The sequence below is a fragment of the Plecotus auritus genome (genome assembly GCF_963455305.1).
Source record: "Plecotus auritus genome assembly, chromosome: 2".
Lineage (NCBI taxonomy): Eukaryota > Metazoa > Chordata > Mammalia > Chiroptera > Vespertilionidae > Plecotus > Plecotus auritus.
In genome coordinates this window covers 227,307,971-227,321,798 of record NC_137771.1, presented here as the reverse complement: position 1 = coordinate 227,321,798, position 13,828 = coordinate 227,307,971, and the positions used below count along the sequence as shown (strand labels likewise).

Here is a 13,828-nt window from a genome sequence, read left to right as displayed (position 1 = left end):
TAGGTCAGCGGGACACTCACCCACTGAGCCACCCGGCCGGGCTCCTCTGTCATCCGCACACAACCTCGCCTGAGACCTGTGGCCTGAGAAAGGCGGACGGGAAAGGCGAGTTTCAGAACCGCCTTTGGTGGTCTGGATTCCGCCACCTCGTTTCTCACGTCTCCCTCTCTCTCCACCAGCCTCTCCCCTCCGCGGGGGCGCGTCCCCAGTACGCGCTGTGCCTGCCTTTGGGGATGTGTGTGTGGATGTGACCTGCTTCGGGTCAGCAGAGGACTGGTTGCCTAACCTTCCGCCCTCGGTGCCCGCTGTGTCATAATCTCCCTTGTAAGCGCGGTGGCTCCCATCTCTCTGCCTCCCGGGAATCAGAGGCAGGTGTGAAAGCTGTGCAGGTTCCAGGGCTCCGGGGCGCTCAGGGCACGCGTGGTGCCAGTCCCCCTTCGAGGCGGAGCGCAGCCCAGGGGGTGGGCTGGTGTCTCGGTGGGAGGGGCTGCTGGTCTGTTCTAAGCACGGTCATCCCGAGGGTGAGGTGTGTGCTGGAGGGGATGGAGAGCCACCCCAGGGGCGAGGGGTGTGCTTCCGGAGAGGACGGAGAGCCGAGCAGGGACAGAGCGCCTTTCTTCTTTGCCTTTGTAACCAAGGGAGCCCCCTCTCCCCTCCTACACTCTGCACAGCTACTGGAGGCCGAGCGAGGCCATGGTGGGGGAGGGTGCGGGTGTCCTCGCCCTACGCCTCCCCACCCCCGCCCTGGCCCAGAGGCCTGGAGACGTGTATTCACAGCACCGTGACCACTAACACACTTACAGTGATTTGGGTGCGCACTGCGGCCTCCGGCATCGAGGCTGGCTCCCACCTGGATCTCTGTCCATGCAGACCACGGTCTCTCTCCTTGCAGGCCGGCTGTGACGGGGAGAGCATCGGGAACTGCCCCTTTTCTCAGCGCCTCTTTATGATTCTCTGGCTAAAGGGCGTCATATTTAATGTGACAACAGTGGACCTGAAGAGGTAAGGCAAGGTTCCTGCGTTATCGAAATAACGGCTTAATTCCTCACACACACACACACACACACACACACACACACACACACACACACAAACACACACACACACACATGGGCAGTAAAACTCGTGGCATTATTGCCAGCATGTCTTTCCTCGGTCAGGACCCTGCATTGGCTTGATTGTGAGTGAGCAGCAGCTACACATACACACACACACACACACACACACACTCACACACACGCTAAGGCACGTGGCGTTATCATGGGCATGTCCATCCTCAGCCAGGACCCTGCTTTGGCCTGAGTGTGAGTGAGCAGCAGTTACACACACACACACACACACACACTCACACACACACTCACACACTCACACACTCACACACACACTAAGGCACGTGGCGTTATCACGGGCATGTCCATCCTCAGCCAGGACCCTGCTTCGGCCTGAGTGTGAGTGAGCAGCAGTTACAGGCCGGGGTCAGAGGGAATCGGGAAGGAGTAGGAGTTGGGGTGCCAGAAGGAACCTGCTCCCAGTTCCTGGTCAGCCGTGGCTTCCCAAAGGCCCGGGAGCACCACTCCTGGGTGGGGCCTGGGGAGAGCTCACTCTCACCCCCGTGGCCAGAGGGGCCACGCGGTCCCTGCCCCTGGGACACTCCGCAAAGGCCCGTCTCCTCTCAAGTGCTCAGGGGGTTCTCTTTCATGGGGAGGACGTGCTAGGCCTGGGAAATGGAGCGAAGCCTGGGGGGGGCTGCCGGCAAAGCTGCTGTCTGCCCCCCCTTCCCCCCTCTCCCCAGGAAACCCGTGGACCTGCAGAACCTCGCTCCTGGGACCAACCCGCCTTTCATGACGTTCGATGGGGAAGTCAAGACGGATGTGAATAAGATCGAGGAGTTCTTGGAGGAGCGCCTGGCTCCCCCGAGGTGGGCCTTCGGGGGCCAGCCTCACGCCAGTCCCCGCTGTCCCCGCTTTCCAGGCGGCTCGAAAGCCTTGTCCGTGGGAGTCGCTCTCACCGCCCTCCCCCACCCCGGGGTGTGCCACAGCCAACGGGGTGGGACTAGACACCTGCGTGACGGCCCCCGGGCTTTGCTCTGAGCCTGCAGCTTGGCAGGTCGGGTTCGAAGGCAGGAAGTGGGTGGGGGTGGTCAGGGCCCTGTGGGTTGGCCACCTCCTAGGTGAGCCTGCACCCGGAATGGAACCTTCTAGTCCAGCACCTTCACTTGAGTAGGGAGGGAGCGAAGACCAGGGCGGCCAGGTGACCCCTGTGGTCAGGTCGAGGGCAGTCAGTCCTGACCTTTCTCCCTGCCCCGCGTGGCTCCAAACCTCGGAGATAAAAAGGTTAGGAAAGCACTCAGTTTTTGTATCTACTCAGACAAAGACACCCCCTCACCCCCCGTGTCATCCCCACTCAAACATTACTTCTCGGTGACATTCCGACTTGGAATTTTTCAAGGTACCCTAAGCTGGGGACCCAACACCCCGAGTCTAACTCCGCCGGAGATGACGTGTTTGCCAAGTTCTCCGCATTCATAAAGAACACCAAGAAGGATGCACACGAGAGTGAGTGCCTGGCACCTTCCGGGATCTGTTTCTAGCGTGGCCTCCCCTCGGCCTCGGTGTGGCTTCTGGGGTCCTGGGAACTGTGCCTCATGTCACAGCGGGGAGACCTGTGCCTGGAAATAAGGAACACGTGCCTCCAACTCTGGATCTGCACGTGGGCTTCAAAGACACGGCTTCTAGGGCTGGACGCCAGAAACAGCATGTTTTAGGGCGAACCGCTCACCCCCGGTGTGCCGGGCCCAGCTGCACCCCGAGTCAGTTTAAGTGACGCTGCCGCCAGGGCCTGCTCCACAATAGGGTTTCCATAAAGACGTGGGAAGAAGTGAGTGAGCTCTAGACACGGCAGTGAGGGGTAGGCGGCCGTGGGGTGTAGATGGCAGTGGGTGTAGGCAGCAGTGGGGGTAGACAGCAGTGGGGTGTAGACAGCAATGGGTTTAGATGGCAGTGGGTGTAGGCGGCAGTGGGGAGTGGAGGGCAGTGGGGGATAGAGGGCAGTGGGTGTAGGTGGCAGTGGGGGGTAGAGGGCAGTGGGTGTAGGCAGCAGTGGGGTGTAGACGGCAGTGGGGGGTAGATGGCAGTGGGTGTAGGCGGCAGTGGGGAGTGGACGGCAGTGGGGGCTAGAGGGCAGTGGGGAGTGGATGGCAGTGGGGGATAGAGGGCAGTGGGGAGTGGACGGCAGTGGGGGGTAGAGGGCAGTGGGGAGTGGACGGCAGTGGGGGGTAGAGGGCAGTGGGGAGTGGACGGCAGTGGGGGGTAGAGGGCAGTGGGGAGTGGACGGCAGTGGGGGGTAGAGGGCAGTGGGGAGTGGATGGCAGTGGGGAGTGGATGGCAGTGGGGAGTGGACGGCAGTGGGGGCTAGACAGCAGTGGGGAGTGGACGGCAGTGGGGAGTGGACGGCAGTGGGGAGTGGACGGCAGTGGGGGGGTAGAGGGCAGTGGAGAGTGGACGGCAGTGGGGAGTGGACGGCAGTGGGGAGTGGACGGCAGTGGGGAGTGGACGGCAGTGGGGGGTGGGCGGCAGTGGGGGGTGGACGGCAGTGGGGGGTGAACGGCAGTTGGGGGTAGAGGGCAGTGGGGGGTGGACGGCAGTGGGGGGTGGGCGGCAGTGGGGGGTGGATGGCAGTGGGGGGTGGACGGCAGTGGGGGGTGGACGGCAGTGGGGGGTAGAGGGCAGTGGGGAGTGGACGGCAGTGGGGAGTGGATAGCAGTGGGGGCTAGAGGGCAGTGGGGGATGGACGGCAGTGGGGGGTGGGCGGCAGTGGGGGGTGGACGGCAGTGGGGAGTGGACGGCAGTGGGGGGTGTACGGCAGTGGGGAGTGGACGGCAGTGGGGGGTAGAGGGCAGTGGGGGGTGGACGGCAGTGGGGAGTGGACGGCAGTGGGGAGTGGACGGCAGTGGGGGGTGTATAGCAGTGGGGAGTGGACGGCAGTGGGGAGTGGACGGCAGTGGGGGGTAGAGGGCAGTGGGGAGTGGACGGCAGTGGGGAGTGGGCGGCAGAAGTGTTTTCCAGGAAGAGTGAGGCCACGCCAGCCTCCTTCCTCCCTCTGGAAAGAGGGCCGACCCCCTTCCGACCCCCTTGCCTCTCAGCCGTGCCCCCTGCCCTAGGCCACGCGAGGAGCCTGCTGCGGGCGCTGTGGCGGCTGGACGACTACCTGACCTGCCCTCTGCCCGACGAGGGGGCGGCCGACGGCGCGGAGGACGTGGCCGTGTCTGGCAGGAAGTTCCTCGACGGGGACGAGCTCACGCTGGCCGACTGCAACCTGCTCCCCAAGCTGCACATCATCAAGGTCGGTGGCCCCTGCGCGCGGACGGGCCCGGGCGTGTCTGACGTGTGGTCCGGCGGGCGGGGCGCAGCCCGAAATGTGAGCGCCCTCCATGCGGCCAGACACGGGCTGTCAGGAGTCCTCCGTCCTCTGGGCGTCCTACCGCTCTCTCCAGGCCTTGCCCCTCAGCCTCGCGAAAGGCCACGCCAACGCCACGGGAGGAACGCGTGATCACACCGCGTCGGATGCTCAAGGCTGGGGCCTGCTGAGCGGCATCTGAGGATGAAATGGGGAGGCAGCCGGGTGTGGCGATGACCAGGCAGTGAAGCTCCGTGAGGGGCCGGTCCTCTCGGGGTCAACAACCTCAGTTCGTTCATTCTCTCTCTCTCTCTCTCTCTCTCTCTCTCTCTCTCTCTCTCTCTCTCTGTCTCCCCCTATCTCTCTCTCTTTCCCTCTTTCCTTTTTTCTTTCTTTTAAATATATTTTTATCGATTTCAGAGAGGAAGGGAGAGGGAGAGAGAGAGAAACATCCATGATGAGAGAGAATCACTGATGGGCTGCCTTCTGCACGCCCCCTACTAGGGATCGAGCCCGCAACCTGGGCATGTGCCCTGACCGGGAATCGAACTGTGACCTCCTGGTTCACAGGTCGATGCTCAACCCCTGGGCCACACTGGCCAGGCAACAGCCTCAGTCCTTAACATCAACCCCACAGCTGGGAGCAGGGACAGCTCTCTGGCTCGGCCGCGGCCGGATCTGGCGTCCTGTCTCCCCAGATGTTGCACGTAAAATGAAAGTCACGGGTCATGTATCATTAGGGCTGAGAGACGCCCCGGAATGGTGGTTCCTCAGCATGAGAACTGTAGAAACGTGAACCCCTCGACCTGGCCCCTGACCTTCTAACTCAGAATTCCGGGAGTGCCCCTGAGATTCGGGGCTGAGGGTCCCGCTCTGGAATGCTTGGCCATGGCTGTTCCTCAGTGGTGCTCCAGCCCCTCGGTCACCTGCACGTGTCAGCTATTGGGTCATTACCACCACTGCTATGTCCTTGGCCTCAGGGACCTCAGATGCCCCAGGAAGAAGTGGTGTTCTGGGCCATCTTTATTATTCACACCCCACGGGTCCAGAGCTGGGTCCTTGGTCTTGAAGGATGGGGGATGGGAGAGAAGACACAGGGACCCTGTGCGAGAGATACATCTATCTGTTGCCTCCTATACACGCCCAGACTACACCCCAACGGGCTCAAACCTGCACCCTGACGGGGGATCAAACCTGTGACCTTTTGGTGCCCGGGATGATGCTCCAACCACCTGAGCCACGCCCACCGGGGCCTGAGCTTCATTTTCAGCCATGGTGACCTCCTGTGAGCCTCAGAGTGAAGGATGCCTAACCTGACCCCTGACCCTGAACCCGGTTCTAACGGTAACCCCTAATGTGTCCCCTGTGACAGAGTGTAGAGCCGTCTTTGGGGAAACTGTTTGAGGGTCAAGATCCAAATTGGTCAACCAGCAGCCCCGTCTCACGCCCTGGGCCCTTCACACTGCTGCTAAGCACGTGGTTGGTGCAATAGGTCTTCGTAACCAGAAAGAATCCAGTGGGCCCTCTGTGGGTGCGGATGATCAGAAAGGGGAGGGCATGGATACGGAGACGGAAACCCGAGAAGAGGCCGTGGAAACATGCACCTGATGAAGAATTGCTCCCATAGACTACAGAACCTTCTGCAGCCTCAGAGGAATGGAGGAGTACGTGGATCTTCGGAGAAAAAAACTCAAAGACAACACACAGATGTCAAAGAATAAATATAATATCATGGGAAGAGGAACATCGGGCTGGCAGAGCTCAGGAAGAAGGCAAATAACATCACTTCAGACGTCGAGGCTGGATGAGAAGTAACAAGAAGCAGAATGGACGTTGCAGGCATGAGCCAGGGACTTGGAGGGGGTCCTGGGAAAACCACCCCAAACCAAGCGGAGGAGAACCCGGAGGGCGGCTCCCAGATGTACACAACCAGGCACCAGGGGACAGGACAGGGAAACAAAAGAAATGGGGGGGGGGTGCTCAAAGGGAAAGGCCTTTGAACTAAAGGGTGTCCCAGACCTTCCGTTTAAACAATATGCCATTGTCTGGCCGGTGTGGCTCAGTGATTGAGTGTTGACCTATGAACCAGGAGGTCACGGTTCGATTCCTGGTCAGGGCACATGCCTGGGTTTCAGGACCGATCCCTAGGGAGGACGTTGCAGGAGGCAGTCGATTGATGCTTCTCTCTCATCCTTGATGTTTCTCTCTCTCTCCCTCTCCCTTCCTCTCTGAAATCAATAAAAAGAGATTTAAAACCAACAAAACAAAAGCCATAATGGCAAAGAGAAAGCAGGCAAATGCAGGCACCAGGGGAGCGGGATCGTGGCCACGAGCATCAGCGAGAAGGAGCTCAAGGGGCCGAGGGGAAGCGAAGCCCGAGGCAGTCTCCAGGCCACACGTCCTGTTGGCGGCCGCACTGCGTCCGTGGCTGCTGGCCCCCCACATCCGAGAAACAAGCCCCGAAGGCCTTCTAAGTCTGTGGTTAAGCCCCAGGCCGCTTCACTCAGACACCCCAGATCCGACGCCCAGACCAGAGCTGGTGTGTGTGGCCCCAGGTCCCTGCTAGGGGGTGAGTCGTGTCCCTCAAGTTCCTATGTTGGAGCCAAAACGCCAGGACCTCGGACGTGACCTGACTTGGGAACGGGGTCTTTGCGGTTCCTGTCGATGAGTGGGGTCATGTTGAGGTGATATTGGAGTCGGGGGGGGTGGGGCTCAACCCAGTATGATTATAAAAGGGGGGGAGACATTGGGCACAGGGATACCTGGTGAAAACCGTGTAGAGTGGTGTTAGGCTGTCCCAGGACCAGGAACCGGCAGAAGCCGGGAAGGGGACCAGACACAGTCCCCCACGGCCTTCAGAGGGCGCGGCCCCCCAGCACCTCCGTCTTGGACTGCTGCCCACCAGGACTCGGAGAAGAAAGCCGTGTTGTCGGCGCCCAGCTCGTGGTGCGCTGTCAAGGCAGCCTAGGGCCCTGACAGGAGTCCCCACAGGGGACACCTCCTTTCTGGCGGCCTCCCCAGCAGCACCCTGCCGTCAAGGGAACACCACGTTTCCTGTCGGTTCCCTGCCCTTAGCGTGTCCCCGGGGTAAGGACCACACTGCGGGGACCTCAGGGGCAGAAGGCGGGGCGTCTGCAGGCCTCACACAGACACTGGGGACCCAGGAGGCCTGGGGTGGACTTCCCAGAGGACCGAGCACAGGAGGACCTGAAGACCCGCCCTGAACCCTTGGCACCAGCACCCGGGCAGCCCTGACCCCGGAGAGGAACCTGCGGGGCCGCAGGGCAGTGCGCGGGACACAGAGCAGGGCTGGGCCGGGGGCTGCCAGGCCCAGCTGTGAGGACGGGGGGGCAGGGGGGCCGCGTGGCCTGGAGCCACCGTGTGGAGGCCGGTACCTCTCTAACCGCCCCATCCCCAGTGTGTCCCCTGCGCAGGCAGCGTCACCCAGGGTGCGCCGTCTCCTGGAGCTGCCGCGTTGCCGGCTGCCCCTCTGACCGTGTCCCCTTCATTTTCAGATCGTGGCCAAGAGGTACCGAGACTTTGAATTTCCCTCCGAAATGACCGGCATCGCGAGGTACTTGAGAAACGCCTACGCCAGGGACGAGTTCACCAACACGTGCCCGGCCGACCGGGAGATCGAGCACGCCTACTCAGACGTGGCCAAGAGGATGAAGTGAGGCGGGGCCGGCCTGGCCCGGGCCGCGGGGCGAGGCTCCGGAAAGGCACCCTGCGCCTCCCGCAAGAGCCACCCTTTGCCGGAGAGCGCCCCGTGTTAGTCACGCCGCGCCCCAGGCTTGACCCGCTCACCACCCAGCGGCCCGGGGCCTCGTCACCGTCCCCTCCCGCGTGCGGCTGAGCAGCACCAGCATTGCCTGCTGTCCCCTCCGACCGTCCCTGCGTCGCCGCCTTTGACGGTCACTGGCATTGGGACGTTTAGGGCTCGTGTCTTGCAGTTTTAAGTTTCAAAGCAAATCGGGTTTGGGTTCAGCGCCTCCTTTAATTAAAAAACGGGTGTCTGCCTCTGATAGTTCTCACCATCATGGTTAGCCTGCTTTTCTCTCAAATAGTATTTGAACCTTTTTTCAGAACGGAACTACTGTTTTTGTAATGACACAGTAATATGTGCTGGTTTTAACGTTTTAACACAATGTCACCGATAACGGACGGGGGGCGTCTCCAGACCTTCCGCGTCCCGCCCCCCCTCCCCATTTCATTCTTGGTGATGCTGCAGTGCGTTGTTTTGAAGGACTGGTGAGGGGCCTCTTGTGATGACTTGGTGATAGCTGTGGAGGACCCAGAACAGACAGACACGGCTATGCAGGGCTGGGGAGGTGCCTGCCCGCGGGTGTCCAGGGTGGAGAGTGGTGGAGCCCAGGGACCCGCAGGGACCGGCAGGGACCAGGAGCTGCGCTGGCCCCGCTCTGCCTCGGTGATGCCCTCGCCTCAGGTCCCAGGGGAGCCCAGCCGACCAGGAGTGCCTGCATCCCAGCCCTGCCCCTGCCTTCTCTCCCCGCCCCTCCCTCGGAGACCTGCCCCAGCATCAGCCGCAGGGGGAGGATTCCCTGCCCTGGGTTACAAGGAATCAGCCCTAGATCCCCAACGAGGGCCGCTCTCTAAGCCCGACACTGCGCCTGTTCAGCGCCGCGTGGGGCCAGCCCGGTTCTCGCCGCTGTCATGTCATCTCGAGGTCAGGACGGGAAAACCCAGAGAGATGAAGTTCAGGGCGACTGCGGTGGTTCTGGTAATCGGTGGAGCTGGGATGAAGTGGAAACCACTGACTCAGAGCTTTCTGGTAGCGGGGGGCTCCCCTCCCGCGTCCCTGCAGCCCTCAGCCTGTGTGGGCTGGGGGGCTCCGGCTCGGGCCTCAGGTGGGGAGGACAAGACCTCGCAGGGCTTAAGTATGACCTGCCCCCGTTCCTCTGCCACTTACACGCATCTCACAGTCCCCTTGGCGAGCGGATGGTGGCCTGTGGTTCCGGCTCGAATGCTCATTAAAGAAAGAGATGCTGTCGGCGTTCTGGGCGGTTGGCTTGGAGGCGGGTCAGATGGGACCTCACGGGCCTGGGACCCAGCAAGCCATGTGCATGGGACAGTCCCAGTGTCCGCCACGGGTCCCCAGTACACGCTTCACCTCTGCTTAGGAGCCAGATCTGAAAGAGGAGTTTGGCGATGTCACCTTTGAACTGAGTACGTGAGTTGGCTACCCTCAGTCACTAGTGCTCCCCGGGACTTGTCGATGCCAACCGTGCTCTGCATCAGCGCCATGCGCCTTAAATTAAACCAGTTACAAAGCTGTTCACCTGGGACCCATGTCGTTATTTGTTTGTTTGTTTTCACTTTGCGTTCTCCGCTGAGATGTGAGGAGAAGGCGTGAAAGGACACGGCATTCTTTAAAGCGCTAGAGCGGCTCGGAGCCAGAGGTGCGTGTGTTTGGTTGAGACACGGCTCTGTGAACCACAAGACGTTCCACGGGGCCTCGGGCCTGAAAAGACGCCTGTGCCGTCCCTGTCCCATTGGCTACTGTGTACATGGGTCTCTGTGTACCTGGGTCTCTCTGTGTACGTGGGTGTCTTTGTGTACGTGGGTCTCTGTGTACCTGGGTCTCTCTGTGTACGTGGGTCTCTCTGTGTACATGGGTCTCTGTACGTGGGTCTCTCTAGTACATGGGTCTCTCTGTACCTGGGTCTCTGTGTACCTGGGTCTCTGTGTACCCTGGTCTCTCTGTGTGTACATGGGTCTCTCTGTGTACATGGGTCTCTCTGTGTACCCGGGTCTCTCTGTGTACGTGGGTCTCTCTGTGTACCCGGGTCTCTCTGTGTACCTGGGTCTCTCTCCATACGTGGGTCTCTCTGTGTACGTGGGTCTCTCTGTGTACATGGGTCTCTCTGTGTACCCGGGTCTCTCTGTGTACGTGGGTCTCTCTGTGTACGTGGGTCTCTGTGTACCTGGGTCTCTCTGTGTACGTGGGTCTCTCTGTGTACATGGGTCTCTGTACGTGGGTCTCTCTAGTACATGGGTCTCTCTGTACCTGGGTCTCTGTGTACCTGGGTCTCTGTGTACCTGGGTCTCTGTGTACCCTGGTCTCTCTGTGTGTACATGGGTCTCTCTGTGTACATGGGTCTCTCTGTGTACCCGGGTCTCTCTGTGTACGTGGGTCTCTCTGTGTACGTGGGTCTCTGTGTACCTGGGTCTCTGTGTACCTGGGTCTCTCTCTGTACCTGGGTCTCTGTGTACCCTGGTCTCTCTGTGTGTACATGGGTCTCTCTGTGTACATGGGTCTCTCTGTGTACCCGGGTCTCTCTGTGTACCTGGGTCTCTCTGTGTACGTGGGTCTCTGTGTACCTGGGTCTCTCTCTATATGTGGGTCTCTCTCTGTACCTGGGTCTCTGTGTACCTGGCTCTCTCTGTGTACATGGCTCTCTCTGTGTACGTGGGTCTCTCTATGCCTGGCTCTCTCTGTGTACGTGGGTCTCTCTGTATACCTGGGTCTCTGTGTACCTGGGTCTCTCTGTGACCTGGGTCTCTGTGTACCTGGACAGCTGCATCTCTGCAGGAACATTCAGGTCATGCTCAGAGCATGGTGCCACTGGATCCCCAAAGGCCTCAGGATGGGCCACGACAAACTAGTGAGGGCCCCAGCTGCAGAGTGTTTGCTGAGCTGTAGTCCTTGAGGCGGAAACCCACCTGACCTGTAGGTGCCTCCAGCTGCCGTAACTGCTCCTCAGAAAGCGTTCTTTTGTTGAGCAGGGAGGAGGGTGCAGGTGCGCCCGGCCTTGCTGGCTGTGTCCGGCTCCTGCGGGGAAGGAGGCCCCACGCAGCTGGCTGTGGGACTTGAGTTCATCACCTGTGTCCCTTCCTTTTCCCTCACGCAGCAGCCGGCACCGCAGCTCCAGCGGGGAAACATCTAGGTCCGCCTGAGACCCACGGAGGGAGCAGAGGGCTTACACCTGGGCCCTGAGACCCCGGGAGGGAGCAGAGGGCTTACACCTGGGCCCTGAGACCCCGGGAGAGAGCAGAGGGCTTACACCTGGGCCCTGAGACCCACAGAGGGACCAGAGGGCTTACACCTGGGCCCTGAGACCTCGGGAGAGAGCAGAAGGCTTATACCTGGGCCCTGAGACCCACAGAGAGAGCAGAGGGCTTACACCTGGGCCCTGAGACCCACAGAGAGAGCAGAGGGCTTAAACCTGGGCCCTGAGACCCACAGAGAGAGCAGAGGGCTTACACCTGGGCCCTGAGACCCCGGGAGGGAGCAGAGGGCTCACATCTGGGCCCTGAGACCCAGGGAGGGAGCAGAGGGCTCACACCTGGGCCCTGAGACCCAGGGAGGGAGCAGAGGGCTCACACCTGGGCCCTGAGACCCACAGAGAGAGCAGAGGGCTTACACCTGGGCCCTGAGACCCACAGAGAGAGCAGAGGGCTTACACCTGGGCCCTGAGACCCCGGGAGGGAGCAGAGGGCTCACATCTGGGCCCTGAGACCCAGGGAGGGAGCAGAGGGCTCACACCTGGGCCCTGAGACCCAGGGAGGGAGCAGAGGGCTCACACCTGGGCCCTGAGACCCAGGGAGGGAGCAGAGGGCTCACACCTGGGCCCTGAGACCCACAGAGAGAGCAGAGGGCTCACACCTGGGCCCTGAGACCCCGGGAGAGAGGAGAGGGCTCACACCTGGGCCCTGAGACCGAGGGAGGGAGCAGAGGGCTCACACCTGGGCCCTGAGACCCCGGGAGAGAGGAGAGGGCTCACACCTGGGCCCTGGGACCCATGGAGGGAGCAGAGGGCTTACACCTGGGCCTTAGACCCCAGGAGGGAGCAGAGGGCTCACACCTGGGCCCTGGGACCCATGGAGGGAGCAGAGGGCTCACACCTGGGCCCTGAGGGAGCAGAGGGCTCACACCTGGGCCCTGAGACCCAGGGAGGGAGCAGAAGGCTCACACCTGGGCCCTGAGACCCAGGGAGGGAGCAGAGGGCTTACACCTGGGCCCTTAGACCCCGGGAGGGAGCAGAGGGCTCACACCTGGGCCCTGAGACCCAGGGAGGGAGCAGAGGGCTTACACCTGGGCCCTGAGACCCAGGGAGGGAGCAGAGGGCTCACACCTGGGCCCTGGGACCCACGGAGGGAGCAGAGGGCTTACACCTGGGCCCTGAGACCCCGGGAGGGAGCAGAGGGCTCACACCTGGGCCCTGAGACCCCGGGAGGGAGCAGAGGGCTCACACCTGGGCCCTGGGACCCACGGAGGGAGCAGAGGGCTTACACCTGGGCTGCAGATGCGATGAAGAGGGCAGGGCTCGTGGGCACTCGGCCACGGCCGGTGGGCTTCCCTTGGCGTCATCACTCACTCTCCTTGGCCATTGGTGGGGGCAGAGTTAGGGGGATGCACCGGAGCCAGGGGGGAGTTGGGAGGCCTGGCCCACCCCAGCTTTGCCCTTGACCTGGGGCACGACCTCAGGCGGTGCCTCCCTGGGCTGCGGCTCCACTTCCTCCTCTTTCAGGCGGGAGCCGAGCTGCCCATCACCAGCTAACGCTCATCACCCACTTCGAGGACCCCTGCCTCTCCACGCCCATCCCCAGCCCCGTGGGGAAGAGAGGCGAGCCCTCTGGTGTCTGCATAGGTGTGTGCTGAGCAAGGCCGTGGGCTCGCCCATGTCCTGTGTCAGGACCTCTCTCCTGCGGTGCGCACGCCCCCTTTCACCACAGCCTCAGGGGACGCGGGGACTGGTGCTCACCAGGGATTGGGACTGGGAGCCTCCCAGCAGCGGGCTGCAGCCCCAGAGCCCCCAGCCCCCCGACAGGGGCCACCCTGCTCCCCTAGTGCCCCATCTCCTCCCTCAGCCTCCACAGCGTGGCGGTTACTGCTGATGGTCAACCATCCGCCGAGGGACCTCGGCAAGTCACTCACGTCCACGAGGCGCAGGGGTCTGACTTGCAAAGCGCAGGTCATGAGCCACTTTTGTGAAAGCGATTCATTAACGACGTTACACACACTCATTATTTTTAAAAAATATGTATTTTATTGATTTCAGAGAGGAAGGGAGCTGGAGAGATAGAAACATCAATGATGAGAGAGAATCATTGATTGGCTGCCTCCTGCACGCCCCACACTGGGGATCAAGCCCATAACCCGGGCCTGTGTCCTGACCGGAATCGAACCGGGGATCCTTCAGTCCACAGGCCAACGCTCTGTCCACTGAGCCACACTGACTGAGCCAAGTCACTATTCTTATGACTCAGGCTATTATTAGGGCAATTCTTGGGGAGGGAGCGAAAGTGAGTGATCGCAGGTTCCGTGATAGGGGGCGTGGGGGGAGGTGGCCAGGGCTTCCCTGCAGGTCCACAGTCCCAGGTCAGCCTGGACAAGCCCTGGGACTGACACGCAGTGGGCGTGTCGTGTGATGGACACTCCTGCATGCCCAGCATCCTTAAAGCGAGCCAC

General features: G+C 61.5%; 1 protein-coding gene across 1 annotated transcript in view; it reads left to right on the top strand.

The window, feature by feature from the left end:
• Positions 1-9,694, top strand: part of CLIC6 (chloride intracellular channel 6) — a 35,088-nt gene extending 25,394 nt beyond the window's left edge. Inside the window, exons 2-6 of the mRNA XM_080656245.1 lie at positions 893-1,002; positions 1,793-1,918; positions 2,449-2,555; positions 4,160-4,341; positions 7,911-9,694. Of these exons, the coding sequence (XP_080512371.1) occupies positions 893-1,002; positions 1,793-1,918; positions 2,449-2,555; positions 4,160-4,341; positions 7,911-8,072 (687 nt within the window). The 3' untranslated portion in view covers positions 8,073-9,694. The remainder of the gene's footprint in view (positions 1-892; positions 1,003-1,792; positions 1,919-2,448; positions 2,556-4,159; positions 4,342-7,910) is intronic.
• Positions 9,695-13,828: the final 4,134 nt, after the last annotated feature.